The 20,015-nt window shown below is 51.8% G+C and overlaps 1 protein-coding gene across 4 annotated transcripts; it reads left to right on the plus strand.

Annotated features, from left to right (window-relative positions):
* The first annotated feature begins 343 nt into the window (after positions 1-343).
* CD300A (CD300a molecule) lies at positions 344-19,741 on the plus strand. Of its 4 annotated transcripts, XR_001896501.3 has the most exons (8): positions 671-736; positions 7,987-8,325; positions 9,006-9,159; positions 11,900-11,994; positions 16,231-16,268; positions 16,679-16,786; positions 17,140-17,297; positions 18,949-19,063. XR_001896501.3 is itself a non-coding variant. In XM_021927906.2 (7 exons), exons 1-7 carry the CDS (start codon positions 697-699, stop codon positions 19,072-19,074), a joined length of 900 nt encoding a protein of 299 aa, XP_021783598.2. In that variant the 5' UTR covers positions 344-696; the 3' UTR covers positions 19,075-19,741. The 4 variants fall into 4 exon arrangements, 3 of the variants coding, with proteins under 3 accessions (XP_021783598.2, XP_021783600.2, XP_021783599.2); XM_021927906.2 differs by lacking the exon at positions 17,140-17,297 and having other exon boundaries at positions 344-736; positions 18,949-19,741; XM_021927908.2 differs by lacking the exons at positions 671-736; positions 17,140-17,297 and adding an exon at positions 777-972 and having other exon boundaries at positions 18,949-19,735.
* Positions 19,742-20,015: the final 274 nt, after the last annotated feature.

A 20,015-nucleotide genomic window follows, 5' to 3' on the forward strand; every position in this document is an offset into this window, starting at 1 on the left:
AGAGAGGGGTCCTTACAGGCTCACTGAGTCCCTGCTCTGTGCCCAGCACCGAGCTGGCTCCAGTGGGGCTATATAGAAAGGAAGGCATGGCTGGAGGACCTCCGTGTCAAGTTGAATATATTTCCAAGACTAGGAACCATTCAGGGACTCTGGGGTCACGATGACAACTCCCCTTCCCTAAGCCCCGAAGCCCAGGCCTGGACCCCCAAGGGACTCAGGGAAGGGACTCAGGAAAGGGGAGTTCCCCCGGGCAGCCTCCTCGTGGGCACCACCGAGGGTGAGAGGAGCCGGCTCAGCGGGCCCCTCCCCCAGGGTTGCCCATCTTGACTACAAGGAAAGGAGGGAGGAGTTATTGAGCCTTCCACTAGAAGGAGACCCGGGGAGGTGAGAGTCGGGGAGCAGTCCTGCAAGCTAGGGAATCACTACAGGGAGAGGTCTCATCACTAGAAATAGCCGAGGAACCTGCAACCTCAACCTGGGTTAAGGAGGACGCGCCGTTCCCAGGGGAGGCTTAGCTGGGGCTCCCCAACTTCCTCCATTTTCTGGCCGGCTCCAGGAATAGAACCAAAAGTAGCTGAACGAGGAAGCAGTGCGGCACCAAGAAAAGCAGAAGTCAGGGCCTTGGAGTCGTGACTGTCCCCTCGGGTCCGGCTGGGACCTGGCGCTGCAAGTGCCGCCTGTGCTGGGGAAGGGACCATGTGGCTGCCTTGGGCTCTGCTGCTTCTCTGGGTCCCAGGTAAGAGGCTCCCTGCTCGGGAAAGTCTGCATCAGGGAGGGAGGGTGCGAGGGGCAGGGCCGCAGGGCAGGTGTCACATGAGACACCCCGAGTCTGGACTCGGTGCAGAACGCAGAACAGGTTGCGCTCTGTCCACCATATAAGATGGACAGATGAAGGGCCACACCCCTGGGAGAGGAAGGAGCCAGAGCCTCTCCCCGCTCTGCACCCAGGTACCTTGGCTGAACCACAGTGGGGTGAGTGATAAGGGGTTGGTGCAGAAAAGGAACCTTTTAGGTTTTCAGTTGAATTCTTACAGGAAGAGGGACGAGAGGCAGGATGGGTGGAGAGTGGCAGCCACTGACTGCGAGGCGCATGTGGGGAGGGTGGGTGAGATGCCCGGCTCACTGGGTGCAGGGTGTGGAGGAGGGGCTGTGGGGAGGGTGGGGGAGATGCCCGGCTCACCAGGTGCAGGGTGTGGAGGAGGGGGTGTGGGGAGGGTGGGGGAGATGCCCGGCTCACCAGGTGCAGGGTGTGGAGGAGGGGGGTGTGGGGAAGGTAGGGTGGGAGTGGGGAGCGGGTAAATAGTCTCTAAAATGTGGAGATTTAACCAGGGCAGTCCAGCGGCTGGAGCCTGAGCAGGGGGAAGTCCCGAGGCAGGCCTGGCTGGGGTTAGCCCTTGCGTGGGCCTGAGGACCAGGGGTCAGTCCTCTCCAAGAAGGGCATATGGGACAGAGGGGACAGAAAAGGTGGTAGGGAGGGCGAGGAGGGAAAAGGCTGGGCAGAGAAGCGTGGGGTTGAGCCTTCCCTGTCCAAGCGCAGGGCTTCCTCCCGCAGAGTCACCCACTGTGCCTTCAGTCACATCCACCGCTCTTCTCAGACGGGTCCTGTGCAGACTCCTCAGGCCTAGTTCTAGGATATTTTACATCTTTTTGGTTGCTTTCCTTACAGATCAGAGGTTTTCTGCAATTATATTTGCTAACTACTTGTCTGTGGGAAGGTTATTACTTTTGGTGTCTTGACTTGGAAACGGGTCATCCTCCCATGACTGGTGCTCCTGCGATTCTCTTGGGTGTTCTTCTGTTTCCATAGGATCGGTGTGCATGGGGAGTTTTCAGTTCCTGTCTGATATCTGTTTCTCTTTCTCCCATTGACTCATTAGCTGGTACAGCCAGAATGAGGCCCAGCGGATGCAGTGGTGGTGGCTGTCCCTGCCCTGTTGCTGACTCGGGGGAAAAGGACCAGAGCTTCTCATTAGTAGGAAGAAGGGATCCACTCACAACTATCCACAAAGCGTTTTCACTTTTATTTATTAAATTTTTTTTCTTTTTTGAGATGGAGTTTTGTTCTTATTGCCCAGGCTGGAGTGCAAGGGCGCCATCTCGGCTCACTGCAAACTCCACCTCCCGGGTTCAAGTGATTCTCCTGCCTCAGCCTCCTGAGTAGCTGAGATTACAGGCATGCACCACCACGCCTGGCTAATTTTGTATTTTTAGTAGAGATGGGGTTACTCCATGTTTGTCAGGCTGGTCTCAAACTCCCGACCTCATGTGATCCACCCGCCTTGGCCTCCCAAAGTGCTGGGATTGCAGGCGTGAGCCACCAAGCCTGGCCAGCATTTTTATGTTTTGAGACAGGGTCTCCCACCATCACCCAAACTGGAGTGCAGTGGTGCAATCACGGTTCACTGCAGCCTCCAACTTCCAGGCTCAAGTGATCCTCCCACCTCAACCTCCCCAGTAGCTGAAACTACAGGTGTGTGCCGCCACACCCAGCTGGATTCTTTTTTTTTTTTTTTTTTTTTGAGATGGAGTCTTTGCTCTGTCACCCAGGCTGGAGTGCAGTGGCGCGAACTCGGCTCACTACAAGCTCCGCCTCCCGGGTTCCCGCCATTCTCCTGCCTCAGCCTCCCAAGTAGCTGGGACTACAGGCACCCGCCACCTCGCCCGGCTAGTTTTTTGTACTTTTAGTAGAGACGGGGTTTCACCGTGTTAGCCAGGATGGTCTCAATCTCCTGACCTTGTGATCTGCCTGTCTCGGCCTCCCAAAGTGCTGGTATTACAGGCGTGAGCCACCGCGCCCGGCCTCACCCAGCTGGATTCTTAATTTTTTTTAGGGACAGGGTCTTACCATGTTGCCCAGGCTGGCCTCCACCTCCTGGGATCAAGGGATCCTCCCACCTTGTCCTCCCAAACTGCTGGGATTACAGGCTTGAACAACCACACCTGGCTCCTACAAAACATTTTTTATTTTATTTTTATTTATTTATTTTTTTGGAAACAGAATCTCACTCTATCACCCAGTGCTGGAGTGCAGTGGCTTGATCTCTGCTCACTGCAACCTCCACCTCCCAGGTTCAAACAATTCTCCTGCCTCAGCCTCTTGAGTAGCTGGGATTACAGGCACCTGCCACCACTGCTGGCTAATTTTTTGTATTTTAGTAGAGACGGGGTTTCACCGTGTTGCCCAAGGTGGTCTCGAACTCCTGAGCTCAGTCAATCTGCCAGCCTTGGCCTCCCAAAGTGGTAGGATTATAGGTGTGAACCACTGCTCCAGGCCCCCACAAAATACCATTTTTATTACCTATAGAAATTATTATTATTTTTATCCTTTCAACTATGAAGGAGGTGAATTACATTAGGAGATCTGGTCAGATGTTTGTCTTGATATATTATGCTGACTTCATGAAAAGAATTAGGGAGAGCTCCCTGTTTCTGTGTTCTCTGCAAATGTTTAAATAAAACTGAAATTATTTGTTCCTTGAAGTTTTAAAAGAACTAACTTGTAAAACTGTCTGAGTTTTGCTTCTTTTCTTTCGATGGAAGGGAAATAATTTCTTAATAACAGTCATAATAACTAGCTGGTCTTAATAACTGGCTGGGTACAGTAGCTCACCCCTGTAATACCAGAATTTTGGGAGGTTGAGGTGGGAGGATAGCTTGAGCCCAGGAGTCTGAGACTGGCCTGGGCAATATAGCAAGACCCTGCCTCTTAAAAAAAAAAAAAAAAAAAAAAGTCTATTCTTGGCCTACACTGATAATTTATATTTTCCTGAAAAATCATCAGTGTTGTCCAGATTTACAGACTTACTTGTAGAGAATTGCAAATTAAACTGTTATTTTTCTTTTGAATTTTATGTCTGTGTCTTTTTTTTTTTTTGGTCTGGCTACCCGCTAGTCCAATTAATTGTTTAAGGCCAGGCACGTTGGCTCACGCCTGTTATCCCAACACTTTGGGAGACCAAGGCGGGTGGATCACTTGAGGTCAGGAGTTTGAGACCAGCCTGGCCAACATGGTGAAACCCCGTGTCTCCTAAAAACACAAAATTAGCCAGGCATGGTAGCACCCACCCTGTAGTCCCAGCCACTCGGGAGGCTGAGACATGAGAGTCGCTTGAACCCAGGAGGCCAAGGTTGCAGTGAGCCGAGATCATACCACTGCCCTCCAGCCTGGGTGACAAGAGTGAAACTCTGTCTCAAAAAAATAAAATAAAATAGTTAATCATTTACCCCTTACAAAAAAAATCCATTTATTAATGTATATACTAACTCCACTGTTTTTCTGTTTCTTAATTCTCTGGTTTCTGTGAATTCACTAATTCGTGAAAGATGGCCTGGTTCTTTCTGTGTTTTGTGTGTGTGTGTGTGTGTTCCGTGGTGTGTGTGTGTGTGTGTTCCGTGGTGTGTGTGTGTGTGTGTGTTCCGTGGTGTGTGTGTGTGTGTGTGTTCCTCTTCTGACCTCTTGAGTTGGACAGTTCAGTCATTTATCGGAGAGTTAATGGGTCAAGACTCTGTGATCTTAAAGGAAAACATTAAGATGACAGAGGAATATCCTAGTAGAGGACCCTGGCCCCAAGGTGGTCCCCAGTCTCCTGTTTATGATTGGAGGGGTTGGGGGTGGTGATTCGGGTTGGAGGAGAGAAAGCACACAAACACAAGCGTGGGAGCACTGGGGATCCGTGTGGTCGTTCCAGGTAAGTGGGGAAGCAAACGGAGGGTTTTCTGACACTTCGCAATCTCTAAATTATAATGACACCTTCGTTGGGTGTCACTGGGGCAGAGCTGTCATTGGGTGACAGATGGGGCAGAGCTTTGGGGAGATTGGGTGACAGTTTTTTATCCAAGATTTCAGAGGAAAGAAGTTAATCAGGAGAAAGAGAAAGAGAGAGAGTGGGGGAGAGAGACTAAATCCAAAGGGAAGTCAGACACTGGAGATAGGACGAGAGACAGGATTGGGTGCTGTGGGCAGAGGTGGTGGAGTCACTGAGGTCAGGAGAGAAGCCAAAACGTGGACAAAGAAAGATGACGATTCGCAGCCCAGGAGAGGCAGGGAATCGGGTCAGGACAGGGAGCAGGAACAGTATCTTGGGTGAAGGTGGGCTGGGAACTGACAGTATTTATTTATTTTTTGAGATAGGGTCTCACTCTGTCGCCCAGGCTGGAGTGCAGTGGTATGATCACAGCTCACTGCAACCGCCACCTCCTGGACTCAAGTGATCCTCCCACCTCAGCCTCCTGAGTAGCTGAGAATACAGGCACATGCCACCATGCCTGGCTAATTTTTTGTATTTTTGGTAGAGATAAGGGTCTCACCACATTGCCCAGGCTGGCCTCAAACGCCTAGGCTCAAGCAATCCTCCCACTTTGGCCTCCCAAAGTGCTAGGATTACAGGCATGAGCCACAGCACCTGGCCTATTTATTTATTGGAGTCAGAGTCTCACTCTGTCACCCAGGCTGACGTGCAGTGATGCGATCATAGCTCACTGCAGCCTCAACCTCCTGGGCTAAAGTGATCCTCCCACCTCAGCCTCCTGAGTAGCTGAGACCACACATGTGCACTAGCACACCTGGCTAATTTTTGTATTTTTTTGTAGAGATGGGATCTCACCATGTTGCCCAGGCTCCATTTACTTATTAAGCACTTAATATATGTCAGTTTTAGTATTTGTTTTTCTAGAAAATCACATTCATCTAAGTTTATGAATTTTTTGTAGGGAATTTCTGCAAAATGATACCTTGACTCTTCATTCTTTCTTCATCTATAGTCCTTTTCTCTTGTCATGTCTTATTTAGGCCAGCCCAAAGGTTATCTAGTTTTATTAGCTCAAGTCATGTGAAACCCTGTTGTCTTGGTCAAAAGGTTGAAAATCAGCCATTTCATGTGATTCAACCTAATGTTATTTACCAGGAGTTTTACACCTGTGGTCTCATTTAACACCCACAAAGGCCATATGAGTCAGGGACAATTGTCACCACTTTATAGGCGAGGTGTCTGAAGCTCTGAGAGGTTAACTACCTTGCCGCGGAACACACAGCTGATACATAATAGGGTAGAGACGTAAACGCAGATGGTTCTGAGGTTCTTTCTCTTTGTCCTGGCAATTGCCGCTGAGAGTCTCAGGAAACATCACACTTGTAGCAAGCTTAGAACGGCCTTCCCTGCAGGGGGATCTGTTCATCCAGGCGAGGAGAGGTTTGGATGGGCCTCTGGGAGAGGCACTGAGGAGCTTGTCATCATCTTTGGGCAGCCGTGGGCTGGGTGTGGAGCCAATGGGGTCGAGGAGGAGCTTGCACTGAAGTTTTTAGAGAGGGCCTACCATGTGCGAGGCACCTGTAGACATTGAAGGTATGTGAAGGAGACCCCTACCCACCTGGGGCTTTCATTAGCGTGGTCTCAAAGTCTCATGTGTGTGGAGATTTAAGCATTTGAAACAGTAAGTAAAATTAAAGAGTTTTGGCCAGGCGCAGTAGCTCATGCTTGTAATCCCAGCATTTTGGGAAGCCAAGACGGGCAGATCACCTGAGGTCAGGAGTTCGAGACCAGCCTGGCCAACATGAAGCCCCGTCTCTACTAAAAACACAAAAATTATCTGGGTGTGGTGGACGCCTATAATCCTAACTACTCAGCAGGCTGAGGCAGGAGAATCACTTGAACCCAGGAGGCGGAGGTTGCAGTGAGCTGAGATCCCACCACTTCACTCCAGCCTGGGCAACAGAGCAAAACTCCACCTCAAAAAAAAAGTTCTAACCCGAGGAAAGGAGAGCAAGCCCTCCTCCCGCCATCCCCGGCCAATATGGGGCCACAGAATTACAAGGGCAGTGAGACACTGCACACATAACTGCCCAGCAGGCACATGCCCATCTGCCCTGGGCAGGGGCCATGTGTCCTCTGCTTGGCGGCCGACACTAGCTTCGAGCCATCACCTTACTCTCCCCGCTTTGCATCTGAGAATTATTTGGGAAAATGGTAGACATAATTTTCAAGGAAGCTCATTTATTTCTGAGATTTAAGTCTAGGAGAGCTGGGCAAACTAAGACACAGGATGAACTGAAGTTTTTGTCAGTGAGCCTTCTGCGTTTGTGACTTGAGAGATGGAGTCTCTGCTCTGTCACTCAGGCTGGAGTGCAGTGGTGCGATCTCAGCTCAACGTAACCTCTGCCTCCGGGATTTAAGAGATTCTCGTGCCTCAGCCTTCCCAGTAGCTGCAATTACAGGTGTGCACCACCACACCCGGCTAAATTTTGTATTCTTAGTAGAGACGGGTTTCACCATGTTGGCCAGGCTGGTTTCGAACTCCTGGCCTCAAGTGATCCACCTGCCTTTGCCTACCAAAGTGCTGGGATTACAGGTGCGACCCACTGTACCTGGCCAGTATTCTTGTCAAAATGGCTTGACAACCCTATTACTGCCCGGGTTTTCCCCCCTGGTGGGACCAGATCAGTATGAGGGCTGATCTTCCTCTTGCTGGAGCGCCCAGGGCTGGGGTGGCCCTCCCGGGAGGGCAGGTGCTGAGGGGCGAGTTCTCACGGTCCTGGCAGGCTTGGAAGCAGGAGGCCCCCAGTGGGTGAGAGGATTGGGAAGGGTAAGGGAAAGGAGGCAGGGGCTGGAGAAAGAGGCTGCTATGAGCAAAATCTTGGGGGTGGCAGAGCAGAAAAGAGAATGCTCAAGGTGTAAATCTGGCTAATGGAGCTGATATGGGTGAAGGAGTCAGGGGCTGAGGGCTAGGGGTGCTGTTGTGCAGTCGGGGAATCTTTGGAGGAGGTGACCCCAGGGCGCCCAGCCTGAGCTCTTCCAGTCTCCATGGAAAGCCTCTGCCCCATTTCCACCTGTGCATGGAGGGAGCCTCTCAATCCCTGCTTCTGGGTGGACAAGGTCTGTCTGCCTGCCACTACCTCCTCCACACCCCCAGGGTCCATGCGGCCCTGACCCCAGGGCACCCTTGACCAGGCTCATCTGAGGAAGAGCCAGGACTCGGGCTTGTGTTTTCCAGGCTGTTTTGCTCTGAGAGGCCCTGGAACCATGGCTGGCCCTGTGGGGGGATCCCTGAGCGTGCAGTGTTGGTATGAGGAGAAACACAAGACTCTCAACAAATACTGGTGCAGACCACCACGGGTTCTCCGATGTGACAAGATTGTGGAGACCAAAGGGCCAGCAGGAGAAATGAACGGCCGAGTGTCCATCAGGGACTGTCCTCAAAACCTCAGCTTCACAGTGACCTTGGAGAACCTCACAGAGGAGGACGCAGGCATATACTGGTGTGGGGTGGATACACCGTTGCTCCAAGACTTTCATGATCCCTATGTCCAGGTTGAGGTGTCCGTGTTCCCAGGTGAGCCCCTCCTTCCCTCAGCGCCTAAATAGGCTCAGGTTGGAATTGTTGGGGCAGGAATCAGATCAGAGACGTGAAGCCGACTCTGTGTGTGTGTGTGTGTGTGTGTGTGTGTGTGTGTGTGAGAGAGAGAGAGAGAGAGAGGTGGGGGCCAGGGGAACACAGTCAGGACGTCTCTCCTGGAGCAGCAGACATGTCTGCCCAGTATTGAAGAAGGGGAGGGTCCGGTGACGGGGGGCTGAGAGAGCGTTGCCTGTGAAGGAGGCCGGAGTGCACCTGTGGCTCAGCCCCACGGAAGTGCAGCTGCGTGGGGGAAGGGTGAGGCTGCACAGAGAGGCTGGGGGGCCAGATGGGAAGCTGCTGCCCTCAGGGGGAGGCTTAGCACAAGACAGGTGAGATTTGCAGTGTAGACAGACTCCTCTGCAGCAGGGAGGCCTGCAGGAGACCTGGACCCTCATCAGCAGGATAGAAAATCAGGACCATTGGGAGTGGCACCTGCGTCCTGTTCAGAAATGCCCAGTTGGCCCAGGAGGGTCCTGGAGAGACTGTGGCCCCGGGGTCCTGCATCCTGCCCCCTTCCTGAGGGAACATTTCGTGTGAAATCAAACCAAAAAGGCATCCTGAGGGTGGGAGAGCTGGAGGACGGCTCCCTGGGTCTGATAATGTGGTTTTGCCACCAGCATCAACGTCAATGACACCTACAAGCATCACTGCGGCCAAGACCTCAACAATCACAACTGCATTTCCACCTGTATCATCTACTTCCCTGTTTACAGTGAGTGCCACCCACAGTACCAGCAACTGGAAGGAAAATGAGGAGGTCGTGAGCTCACAGTAAGCACCCTAGCCCCTGAGACATGGAGGGGGCCCTGTGTGGGGAGGAGCCCAGGGCGGGGACCTCGGCCATGTGGGTCAGCAATAGGTGTGCATCACTCGCTTTGCCCCAGGCCCAGGTTGGAAGCCACAGTCTGTACACCCCGGCTTGGACCTGCCCTTGGCTTTGGAAGGGGGCTCAGGTCGGGGAGAAGTCGGGGGGCAGATGGAAGGAAACTGATAGTTACTGAGGGCTGGTGACATCCTACGAGGCCCGTGTTAGATGCTTCACGTGAGTGCTCTCATTTGCCCTTCACTGCAGCCCTGTACTGTCGTCATTCCCGATATTAGTCTGTTTTCACGCTGTTGATAAAGACATACCCGAGACTGGATAAATTATAAAGAGGAAGAGGTTTAATGGACTCACAGTTCCACATGGCTGAGGAGGCCTCACAATCAAGGTGGAAAGCAAAAGTCATATCTTACGTGGCAGCAGGCGAGACAGAGAATGAGAACCAAGCAAAAGGGGTCTCCTCTTATAAAACCATCAGATCTTGTGAGACTTATTCACTACCATGAGAAGAGTGTGGGGAAAACCACCCCCATGATTCAATTATCTCCCACCGGGTCCCTCCCACAACACATGGGAATTATATGGGAGCTACAATTCAAGACGAGATTTGGGTGGGGATACAGCCAACCCACATCAATCCCCGTTTTACAGATGAGTAAACAGAGACTCAGAGAGGTTAAGCAATTTGTCCAGTCAAGTAGCTACAAGAGGCTAAGGCTAAGCTTCCAATTCTGGTTTATGTGACTCCAAAGCCTTGAGTTCTCCTCTCTAAATAGTGGTTCTTAACCTTTTTGGGGGTCACCAACCCCACACAGAATCTGACATCTATGGACACTCTCCTCAGAAAAACATGTGCAGTCACAAACCGTTTCTGGGATTCATGGACTCCCTATTCCAGCACAAAACCCCACAATTCAGTCCTGGTGCTAGCCACTCAGAGTTAGTGCAGACCCCACAGGTGAAGAGCTTCCATATCCTCAAGACCACCCTGATTTAGATGCCAGTTGAACTTTGGGGATCCCTAGGCCACCACACTTCTGACCAACTGGCTGCAAATTTGGGGGTTCCCAGGACCCCCTCAGGTTCAATAATTTGTTAGACTCAGAACTCTGGAAAGTATTATACTTACAGTTTTATCATAAAGGATAAAGGATAAAGATTAGGACCAGCCAATGTAGAGACACATAAGACAAGGCTTGGGAGGATCCCAAACAGTTTCTGTGCCCTCTCCAGTTAAAATCAGGGAGCATCACCTGCACCCTCCCCCCTGCACCTCAATATATTTATCAACCAGGAAGCTCCTCCAAGCTTTGGTGCCCAGAGTTTTTATTGGGGTTTCATTACATAGGTATGATGTGATTGAACTGTCTCCACCTCCAATCCCTCTTTGGGAGGTTGGGCCGGCTCAGGGCTCCAAATCTCTAATTACGTAGTTGGTCTTTCTGGTGACCAGCCCCATCCTATTGTCTCGTCTCTTACCAAAGTCCAGGTGTGATTCATGAACAACAAAGACACTCCTAATTCTTGGGAAATTCCAAGGATTTAGAGCCTCCCTCCTAAGAGCTGGGGACGAAGGCCAGCCAGATTCTTTACTAGACCCCTCTACAGACTTCTGCCAACATATAAGACAAGGCAAAGTTCAGGCTTGAACTTGCCACTTCCAGAAGCTTACCCTTTAGATACACATAGGTGGCAGCGCTGGGTTCTGTGGGGCCTGAAGGTTGTGCAGTTTGCGGGGTGGGTTAGTGGGTGGGAAATCTAAGAAAAATATGACAAAATTATGAATGCAAACGTAGGCATGAAGGAAGGGGCCCAAGGAATGGAGGGGCCTGAAGCTGGGCTGCATCAGCCTCCTGGTCAATCTGCTGCTGCCTGGTCAGGTGTGAAAAGATGGAGCTGCAAGGCAATTTATAAGCAACGTTTACCATTGCAAAGGACTGGGGGAAATGCCCATTCAGAGGGAACATTTAAATAAATCACAGTCTATACATGTGTTGGAATACCCTGTAGCTATAGGAAAGAGCTGCAGGGACTTCTTTATGCACTGACGTGGAAAGACCTCTAAGATGTGTTGTAAAGTAAAACCAGAATAGTGTTAGAGGAGGCCTCCTTTGTGTGAAAAGAGAAGGGAAATCCTGTACATTCATATTTGCTTGTATACACATAAAGAAACTCTGGAAGGTTCTTAAGAACAGCGTGTGTGTGTATGTGGGGAAATTAGGGAATGTGTAAATGGGGGGTGTGTAGAAAGGAGGCTTTATACTCTCTGTTTTTTTTTTAATTGACCGTATCTATCTACTTAAAAAGTTAGAGAAGGAGACCAGGTATGTTGGCTCATGCCTGTCATCCCAGCACTTTGGGAGGTTGAGGCAGGAGGGTGGCTTGAGCCCAGGAGTCTGAGACCATACTGGGCAATATAGCAAGATTACGTCTCTACAGAAAATTTAAAAATTAGCCGTGGTGGCATGTGCCTGTAGACCCAGCTACTTAGGAGGCTGAGGCAGGAGGATCATTTGAGACCAGGGGTTCAAGGCCGCAGTGAGCTATGATCACCACTGCACTCCAGCCTCCTTTGGGTAACAGAGCCAGATCCTGTCTCAAAAATAAATAAATAAAAATTAAAATTAAAAAAAAATAAATTGGAGAAGGCAAATTCACCCCGCCCTCACCACCCTGTGCCTCCTCCAGGCTCCCGCTGCTCCTCTCCCTGTTGGCATTGTTGCTGCTTCTGTTGATGGGGGCCTCCATGCTAGCCTGGAGGATGTTTCAGAAACGGATCAAAGGTGAGTTGGCTCCCCACACCCCTCTGCCCCACCTGGGGTGGTCAGGTCTTGACCACAGACACTCATCTTCAAAGCTATGTCCTCGTCTCACAGTATTGCTATCAAATGCGACACCCAGACCGCACACCCTGGGTGATCCTACAGGGCAGGTCCCAGAGGAGGCATCCTTGTGCGTGGTGGTCACAGGCTGTGGGAGGTGGCTCCCTAGCAGGAGGCATTCCCATTGCCAGCCCAAGGGTGGTTGGCCCATGAAGCAATGATCCTCTTCTGTTTAAAACCCTGGCATGGTGGTCTGGGTGCAGTGATGTGCATCTGTAGTTCCAGCTACTCAGGAGGCTGAGATGGGAGGATTGTTTGAGCCCAGGAATTCAAGACCAGCCTGTGTAACACAACAAGACCCACGTGTCTATACAATAAAATAAACCGTTGCATGATCTCCCCCACCATAAAAAGTCCAGGTCTCTCCAGGAGTCACGGCCCTCCACCATCTGGCCCTACCCACCTCCCTCTCCCCATCCGTGCACCCTGGAAACCAACTTCTTGTATCTCCTTTAATGAGAGCTTCAACCTCAGCATCTTCTCTCCTTCTGGGTTTGCTCTGGACACCTGGAGGGCCTCCCCTGCCCTCTCTCCCCAGCTTGCTCCCAGTGGACTCCAACGGTGGTCCTCAGACTTTCTTTTCTCTGGGACCTTTTCTTTGACTCCAAAGAGTGACTTGGGACCCCTCCTGGCTATACCTCTGCTGTCACAGCCTTTTGGAAACCAGACTGTCATTGCTGGTGTCCTCACCTGTCTTCCCACAGGCATGTGCTTCAAAGAGGTACAGAACCAATATTCATCAAATTAATGTGTTATTCAATATCTCCAGCCACAATGGGCACCCTAGGGGGCTCCAGGCAACCTCTAGTCCAGCTGCCCTCCTCTGAGCTCAGATTAAAAGAGAGAACCAGGACAGCAACATGGCACAAGTATACATATGTAACAAACCTGCACGTTATGCACATGTACCCTACAACTTAAAATATAATAATAATAAATAAATTTAAAAAAAAAAAAAAAAGAGAGAGAACAGGAACTCTTGGCACTCAGTAAGTAGGTGCTCAATAAATACCTGATAGGCGAATTGAATAAGCACAGGAACGGAGGAACAAGTGGAGGTGTGGCCACCAGTCCTCTAGGAGAGCAGATTCCTGGCCAAGGTCAAGTGTAAGCCTGAAACTTCCTCCCTGTTTGGAGAGTTCAGGATTCCATGGGCAGAAGATTCTCGGGGGAATCTTTGTCCAAAGCCTTTCAAGGCTACAGTGAGACTGGGGTGGGAAAAGATGGGGTTATCCTGTCCCACTCATAGCTGCAGGATAGGCTGGTGCATACTTGGTGGGGGCACTGCTCACACGCACCCCCAGTGCCTCCCGTGGGACCCAGGCTTTTGGGGGAGAAATCAGCTATAGTAGATCTGTACAGGGTGTATGGGAAGAAAATCACTTCCTCTTTCCCGTCTGCTTTGCTTGTGTCATTTTCTCGCAACCCCAGTCTAAACTTCAGCACTCACGTGGACGCCACTGGGTTGTTTGAGTTCTGAGTCCCTTTCAGTTTCCTTTGTGCCCTTTCACCCAGAAAGGCTCTCACTCCTCCCTTAAGAAGGATATATGTGATTATTGTAGGAAATTTGAAAAATGAGTAAAAGCACAAAGAAGGAAATAAATCCCCCATCATCAATGATAGCTAAAAACCCCACCACCTAGAGAAAACCAGGCACTGGCACCTGAGGTATGTCTTTCCAGTCTTTTTTTCTATGCCTTTATAAATGCATCTATGATTTCTTGTTTTCTTTTTCTCTTTTTTTTAATTTTGAGACAGAGTCTCACTCTATCACCCAGGCTGGAGTGCAGTGGCATGATCTTGGCTCACTCCAGCCTCGACCCCCCACCACCCAGGGCTCCAGTGATCCTCCTGCCTTAGCCTCCCAAGTAGCTGGGACCACAGGTGCTCACCACCACATCTGGCTAATTGTTTAATTTTTTTTTTTTTTTTTTAGAGATAGGGTTTCACTATGTTGCCCAGCCTGGTCTTGAACTCCTGAGCTGAAGCCCAGAGTGCTGGGATTATAGATGTGAGCCACCACACCCAGTCATGCATCTGTGATGTCTTAACAAATTGGCCTCATACCCCTCATTCTCTTTTAAACCTATATTTTTGCACTTAACATATGGTACCAGCCGGGTACGGTGGCTCATGCCTGTAATCCCAGCGCTTTGGGAGGCTGAAGCGGGTGGATCACAAGTTCAGGAGATCGAAACCATCTTGGCTAACATGGTGAAACCCTGTCTCTACTAAAAATACAAAAAAATTAGCCGGGCATAGTGGCAGGCACCTGTAGTCCCAGCTACTCAGGAGGCTGAGGCAGGAGAATGGCGTGAACCTGGGAGGTGGAGCTTGCAGTGAGCAGAGATGGCGCCACTGCACTCCAGCCTGGGCGACAGAGTGAGACTCCGTCTCAAAAAAAAAAAAAAAAAAAAAGATATATATATATATATATATATATATATATATATATATGGTACCATGTTCCCAGCTATTAAATGTTCTAAAAATCACAGACTGCAGACTGCAGAGTTTACCAGTGTCTTAAGCTTCCTTTAACCCATTCTCATAACAAGATAAAGGCTCTCTATTCAAGCATTTTTGACTCTCTGTCCCCTGCTTTGCAAATCCGTGCCCGATCCCCTGACTGTGTGGCCGGGGCTGACTTCCCCTTGCCCTGTCTGGAGCCTGATGCCTGCCTCACCACACCTAGTCCCCACTCTTTCCCCCAGCCCACCTTTGTCATTCATTCATTCATTCATTCATACAACAAAGCTGTCCTGAGCACCTACTGTATGCCAGGCCTATGCTGGGCCCTGGGGCCACTATTGTGACTGGGGTAGACTGGGTCTTACCTTCAGTGAGCTTCCCCTGCGGCTGGCTCCCCCAAACCTTTTCACTACCACCCTCCTTCCCTGGCATTGAATTCCTGTCTCTTCCCCACCAGCTCTTTTTCCCCTTCCCATCAGAACACCTGTCCCAGGTGGGGACAGAGAGGGTGGCATGGTGCCTGCACACATTTGGAAGCAGAGCACTTCGCACCCCAGAGTACCTGGCTGTGTGCTCCGTTAGGTCAGCTGCGGCTCAGCAAGCCTGTCACTGTACGTGGTCTTGTGTCTCTCAACTGTGAACTCCTCCTCTTTGATTCTGGGGGCCCCCAAGGGGTGGACAGTGTCTCTCCCCGCGGCATCCGGTGCAGTGGGCTCTGGTTACCTGGCTGTGGACCTAACCAAGGGCATTAGCGGCGTGTGTGTCACCCACTGCCTACCTGGTCCAGGCTCCTGGGGTGAAAGGGTCAGGGTGTACAGGGCTGTGCTCACAGGCAGCACCCCTACAGAGCAGGTACCGGGAGCCAAGGGCTATGTGAGCCTGAGCTGGTGTGCCTGAGGCTGACAGGCCTCCTTCTCTACGGCCCAGGGCAGCAGGCAGGTGGGCTGTCTGGGAGGGCAGACCTCAGGCACAGGGATGGGAGCAGAGGCCCCCAGCAACTTCCTACAGTCTGATGCAGCCCTAAGCCCCAGATGTACAGGGTTTTTCGGTGGTATCCTTCCTCCCCTGGAAACATTTATGTGAGATCCCGCATTGAGAGCTTGCTTTGGTCCCTCTCCTCCAGCTGGGATCTTTTTTTTTTTTTTTGAGACAGAGTCTCACTCTGTTGCCCAGGCTGGAGTGCAGTGACATGATCTCAGCTCACTGCAACCTCCGTCTCCCAGGTTCAAGCAATTCTGTCTCAGCCTCCCAAGTAGTTGGGACTATAGGCGTGTGCCACCATGCCCAGCTAATATTTGCATTTTTAGTAGAGACAGGGTTTCACCATATTGGCCAGGCTGGTGTTGAACTCCTGACCTCAGGTGATCTGCCCTCCTGGGCCTCCCAGAGCGCTGGGATTACAGGCATGAGCCACCATGCCCGGCCCAGCTGGGATCTTTCTATTTCTCTATTTATTCACTCATCCTGTGTTCATTCATTCATTTACTAAGTCACTAATTCACTCACTCAACAAACTCTTGAGTTCCTACCATGCTTCAGGCCTGAAGGGATAGGTCCCCAGGGCTGAGGTCTCTAGGGAAAGGCCTTTTCCCCGAAAGCTTGTAGGACCTTCCATCCTGGCCCTTGCTCCAGGATTCAACCTCCTTCCTCTCCTCTTATCTCTAGCTGGTGAGCATTCGGAGCTGTCCCAGAACCCCAAGCAGGTAAGGGGGGCTTCAGCAGGAGGTGTATCAGGTGGCTGGGTGGAGGGTACAGAGGATGCTGGGGAGTTGGACAGTCCCATCGGCCAATGGAGGATGGATGGTGGATGCATGGAGTGGGGAGCTCACCCAGAGCAGGACGAACGATGCTGGGAGATGGGGCCACTGGGTCTTGTTCTGAGTCCTGGCCAGCCTGTCCCCTCCCAAACAGGGCAAATGGAATGAAGGGAGGCCCTCCCAGCGGAGCTGACCTGGGGAACATTCAACTACTGGACGGAGTGGGGTGGAGGCAGGAAGGGGAAGTGGGGGCTGAGGCGCTCAGAGCATAGAGGAGGGGGAGACACGTGCAGAGATGCAGGGACAGAGGCTGCAGGGCTCCGTGGACACCCACCTGGGACCTCCCGCCCACCCAGGCTGCCGAGCAGAGTGAGCTGTACTACGCGAATCTGGAGCTACTGTCATGGCCTCTGCAGGAAGAGCCAGCACCACCAAGAGAGGTGCAGGTGGAATACAGCACCGTGGTAAGTGCAGGAGCCCGGCTTCTGGGCATGTGGCCCCTGGGCTGTGCCAGGGCACCTCTAGGGGGGTGGGCAGAAGGGGAAGGAAGGGGTGAGCTTGGTGATCTTGTGCCTGTCAGGGATGGGGACACACGGAGATGGAACAAGTGTTGATTTTGCCAGAGTAGAGGTCCCTAGAAGGGCTTGGTGTCATTGCAGCTGGGCGGTTAGGGGGGTGGCCAGCAGCTATGGCTCTGAGAGTCCGTGAAGTCCAGCATGGGTTAAGCACCTGCTGTGTATCATGCACCAAGGTGAGAAACTGAGACTTCTCACTGTTTTGGTCTCATCATCTCTTTGGCATCAACTCTGCTTTCCAGGTTTTTGTCTGTGACCCGATGTGGGTCAACCCTTGGGTGCCGCCACCTTCAACTGGGATAACGGGATGAGGGCTGCCTCCCTAGGTGGTGACTCACCTACTAGTGGGAGAGTTCAAGCAGAAGCTGGAGGTTGCTTGGCAGAGAGGATCGGGAGAGATGTAAGCATCAGACAGGGATGCGTAAAGAACCCCCCAGGCCCGGGAGCTGAAGGGGCCCCTCAGACATGCTGTGTGGTGCCATGGAGGGCTGGCACCAGGGTGACAGGGGACACTGTTGCTGGTCTGCCTAGAAAAGTGGCCCAACTCCCTGGGGTATCTCCAGCCTGGTACCATTCTCCCCAAGCCGCCGTTTTGGACTGGACAGCGGAAGAGGGGATCCAGTCCTGCAACTTCTGGGTCCTCTGATAGCCACACCCCTCCCCAACCTCCAGCCAGCTGTCAGAATGAGGATAAGGATGGTCTGGGGACCCAGGGTCCTGGATGGCTCCTGGCCAACTTTCTTTCTTTTCTTTTTTTTTTTTTTTAAGGCAGAATCTTGCTGTGTCCCCCAGGCTAGAATGCAGTGGCACAGTCTTGGCTCACTGCAGTCTCTGCCTCCCAGGTTCAAGCAATTCTCTTGCCTCAGCCTCAGCCTCAGCCTCCAGAGTAGCTGGGACTACAGGCACATGCCACTGCACTGGCTGATTTTTGTATTTTTAGTAGAGACGGGGTTTCACCATGTTGGCCAGGCTGGTCTCAGACTCCTGACCTCAAGTGATCCGCCTGCCCTGGCTTCCCAAAGTGCTGGGATTACAAGATTGAGACACCACACTCGGCTAGCTCCTGGCCAAGTTTCTGAGCGCCCCTGCGATGGTCAAGCCTGACTCCTTCCTTGCGTGACATGATCTTGTGTCCACAAAGCTGCATGGCCTGGAACCAGCAACATCTTTGTTGTTCTAACTTGTTGTCTCATGATCTAAAGTGGATGGGGCATGGTCTTACTCTTCTCCCAGCCCCCATGGTACAAGTTGGGACTCATGCCCACAGCACAGCAAGTTAATCAGAGCTGCAGGGCCAATGTGGTACCTCTGTACTGGCTTCACCTCTACCTAGAGAACTAGGGGTCCTCTGCAGAAAGGGACCTCAGAAAGGGACCCATGGCTGCTTCATTGTGAGAACTTTTCTGTTCTTTTCTTTTCTTTTTTTTTTGAGACAAAGTCTTACTCTGTCACCAGGCTGGAGTGCAGTGGTGCAATCTTGGCCATTGCAACCTCTGCCTCTCTGGTTCAAGTGATTCTCCCGCCTCAGCCTCCCAAGTAGCAGGGATTACAGGTGCCCACCACCACGCCCAGCTAATTTTTGTATTTTTAGTAGAGACTGGGTTTCACTATGTTGCCAGGCTGGTCTCAAACTCTTGACCTCAAGTGATCCACCCGCTTGGCCTCCCACAGTGCTGGGATTAGAGGCGTGAACCACCGCGCCTGGCCGCAAGAATATTTCATTAAGAGAAGCACAGAGGTGTCTCAGGGGAGCCCAGCCAACTCTCAGGGCCTCAGTTGCTTCTCTGTAGAATGGACCAGGCTGGGTCAGCCCCAAGGAGTCCAGGGAGCCTCCTGCCTCTGATGCTGGGGATGTTGTGGTGTGGCTTGCGCAGGTGGGGAGGAGCAGCTGGGTGGACAGGATCATAAAGAGAAAGAGGCCAGGACAGTAGAGCCTCTGCAGTGAGGCCTCCCCAAGGCCCCTCAGGTGTGCTCCCTCCTCTGTCCTATGCTGGGGGTCCTTCCTTCCCCTGCTTCTCCCGAGCCTCCAGTTTCTCGGTTTCTCTCTGCAGGCCGCCCCCAGGGAAGAACTTCACTATGCCTCGGTGGTGTTTGATTCTAACACCAACAGGATAGCTGCTCAGAGGCCCCGGGAGAAGGAACCAGATTCACATTACAGTGTGATAAAGAAGACATAGGCCTTTGTCCTGCCTCACTGTCCGGAGGTCTCATGGGCCCCAGGAAGTCCAGGGATGGCTCCCTTATCCCTGGCCCACGTCCTCCTCAGCCTGCTCTCGACGACAGTGACCAACAGACAGGCAGCTGGGTTTCCCAGGCTGTCCCTCTGTTGCCATCAGCTCAACTGGCTTCCCTGAGGGCCAGCAGGGCTGGGGACTCCGGGGAGCAGCAGGAAGCACTCCCAGTCACCAGCACCTGTCGCCCCTTTCTCCTTTGCCCCTGCTTCATCCCGGCTCTGTGTGTGGAGGACAAAGATGCTTCACGTGGCTCCAGGAAAAGATGTGGCTCACATAGGCGGCACCTGCCAATAGCTTTGTCAATCACAGTTCCACAGGAATGTCTGGAATTGCTTGGGAGCTGGGGAGAACTGTCAAGAAGAGCCAAGAGAGTGCCAAAGCGGAGATCTATTCACATGGGGGCCATGGCGGGGGGACCCACTAAAGATCAAGATCAAAGATCCTCCCCACCTCACAGACAAGGAAACTGAGGCCAGAGGGAGGAGAGAATTGCTCATGGCTCCAGGACTGGTGGCAAGTTTCTCTGGACTCCTAGATTTATTTTTAATATGAGATATAAAAACAGTTTCAAATATCTTATTAAGGGAGAAGTAAAAAGTTATTTAAACAATGCCTGCTATGTGTCTGCAATCCTCTGCTAAAGAAAGCTCCCAGTAGGCCGGGTGTGGTGGCTCAAGCCTGTAATCCCAGCACTTTGGGAGGCCAAGACGGGCGGATTGCGAGGTCAGGAGATCAAGACCATCCTGGCTAACACAGTGAAACCCCGTCTGTACTAAAAAATACAAAAAACTAGCCAGGCGAGGTGGCGAGGGCCTGTAGTCCCAGCTACTCGGGAGGCTGAGGCAGGAGAATGGCGTAAACCTGGGAGGCGGAGCTTGCAGTGA

This window comes from Papio anubis, chromosome 17, assembly GCF_008728515.1.
Source record: "Papio anubis isolate 15944 chromosome 17, Panubis1.0, whole genome shotgun sequence".
Taxonomy (NCBI): Eukaryota; Metazoa; Chordata; class Mammalia; order Primates; family Cercopithecidae; genus Papio; species Papio anubis.

Excerpts from the sequence above, each read along its gene's own strand:
- CD300A (XM_021927906.2), top strand. The coding sequence starts at position 697 with ATGTGGCTGCCTTGGGCTCTGCTGCTTCTCTGGGTCCCAG. Across the intron at positions 8,326-9,005 it reads TGAGGTGTCCGTGTTCCCAG|CATCAACGTCAATGACACCT; the intron begins GTGAGCCCCTCC and ends TTTTGCCACCAG. Across the intron at positions 11,995-16,230 it reads GTTTCAGAAACGGATCAAAG|CTGGTGAGCATTCGGAGCTG; the intron begins GTGAGTTGGCTC and ends TCTTATCTCTAG.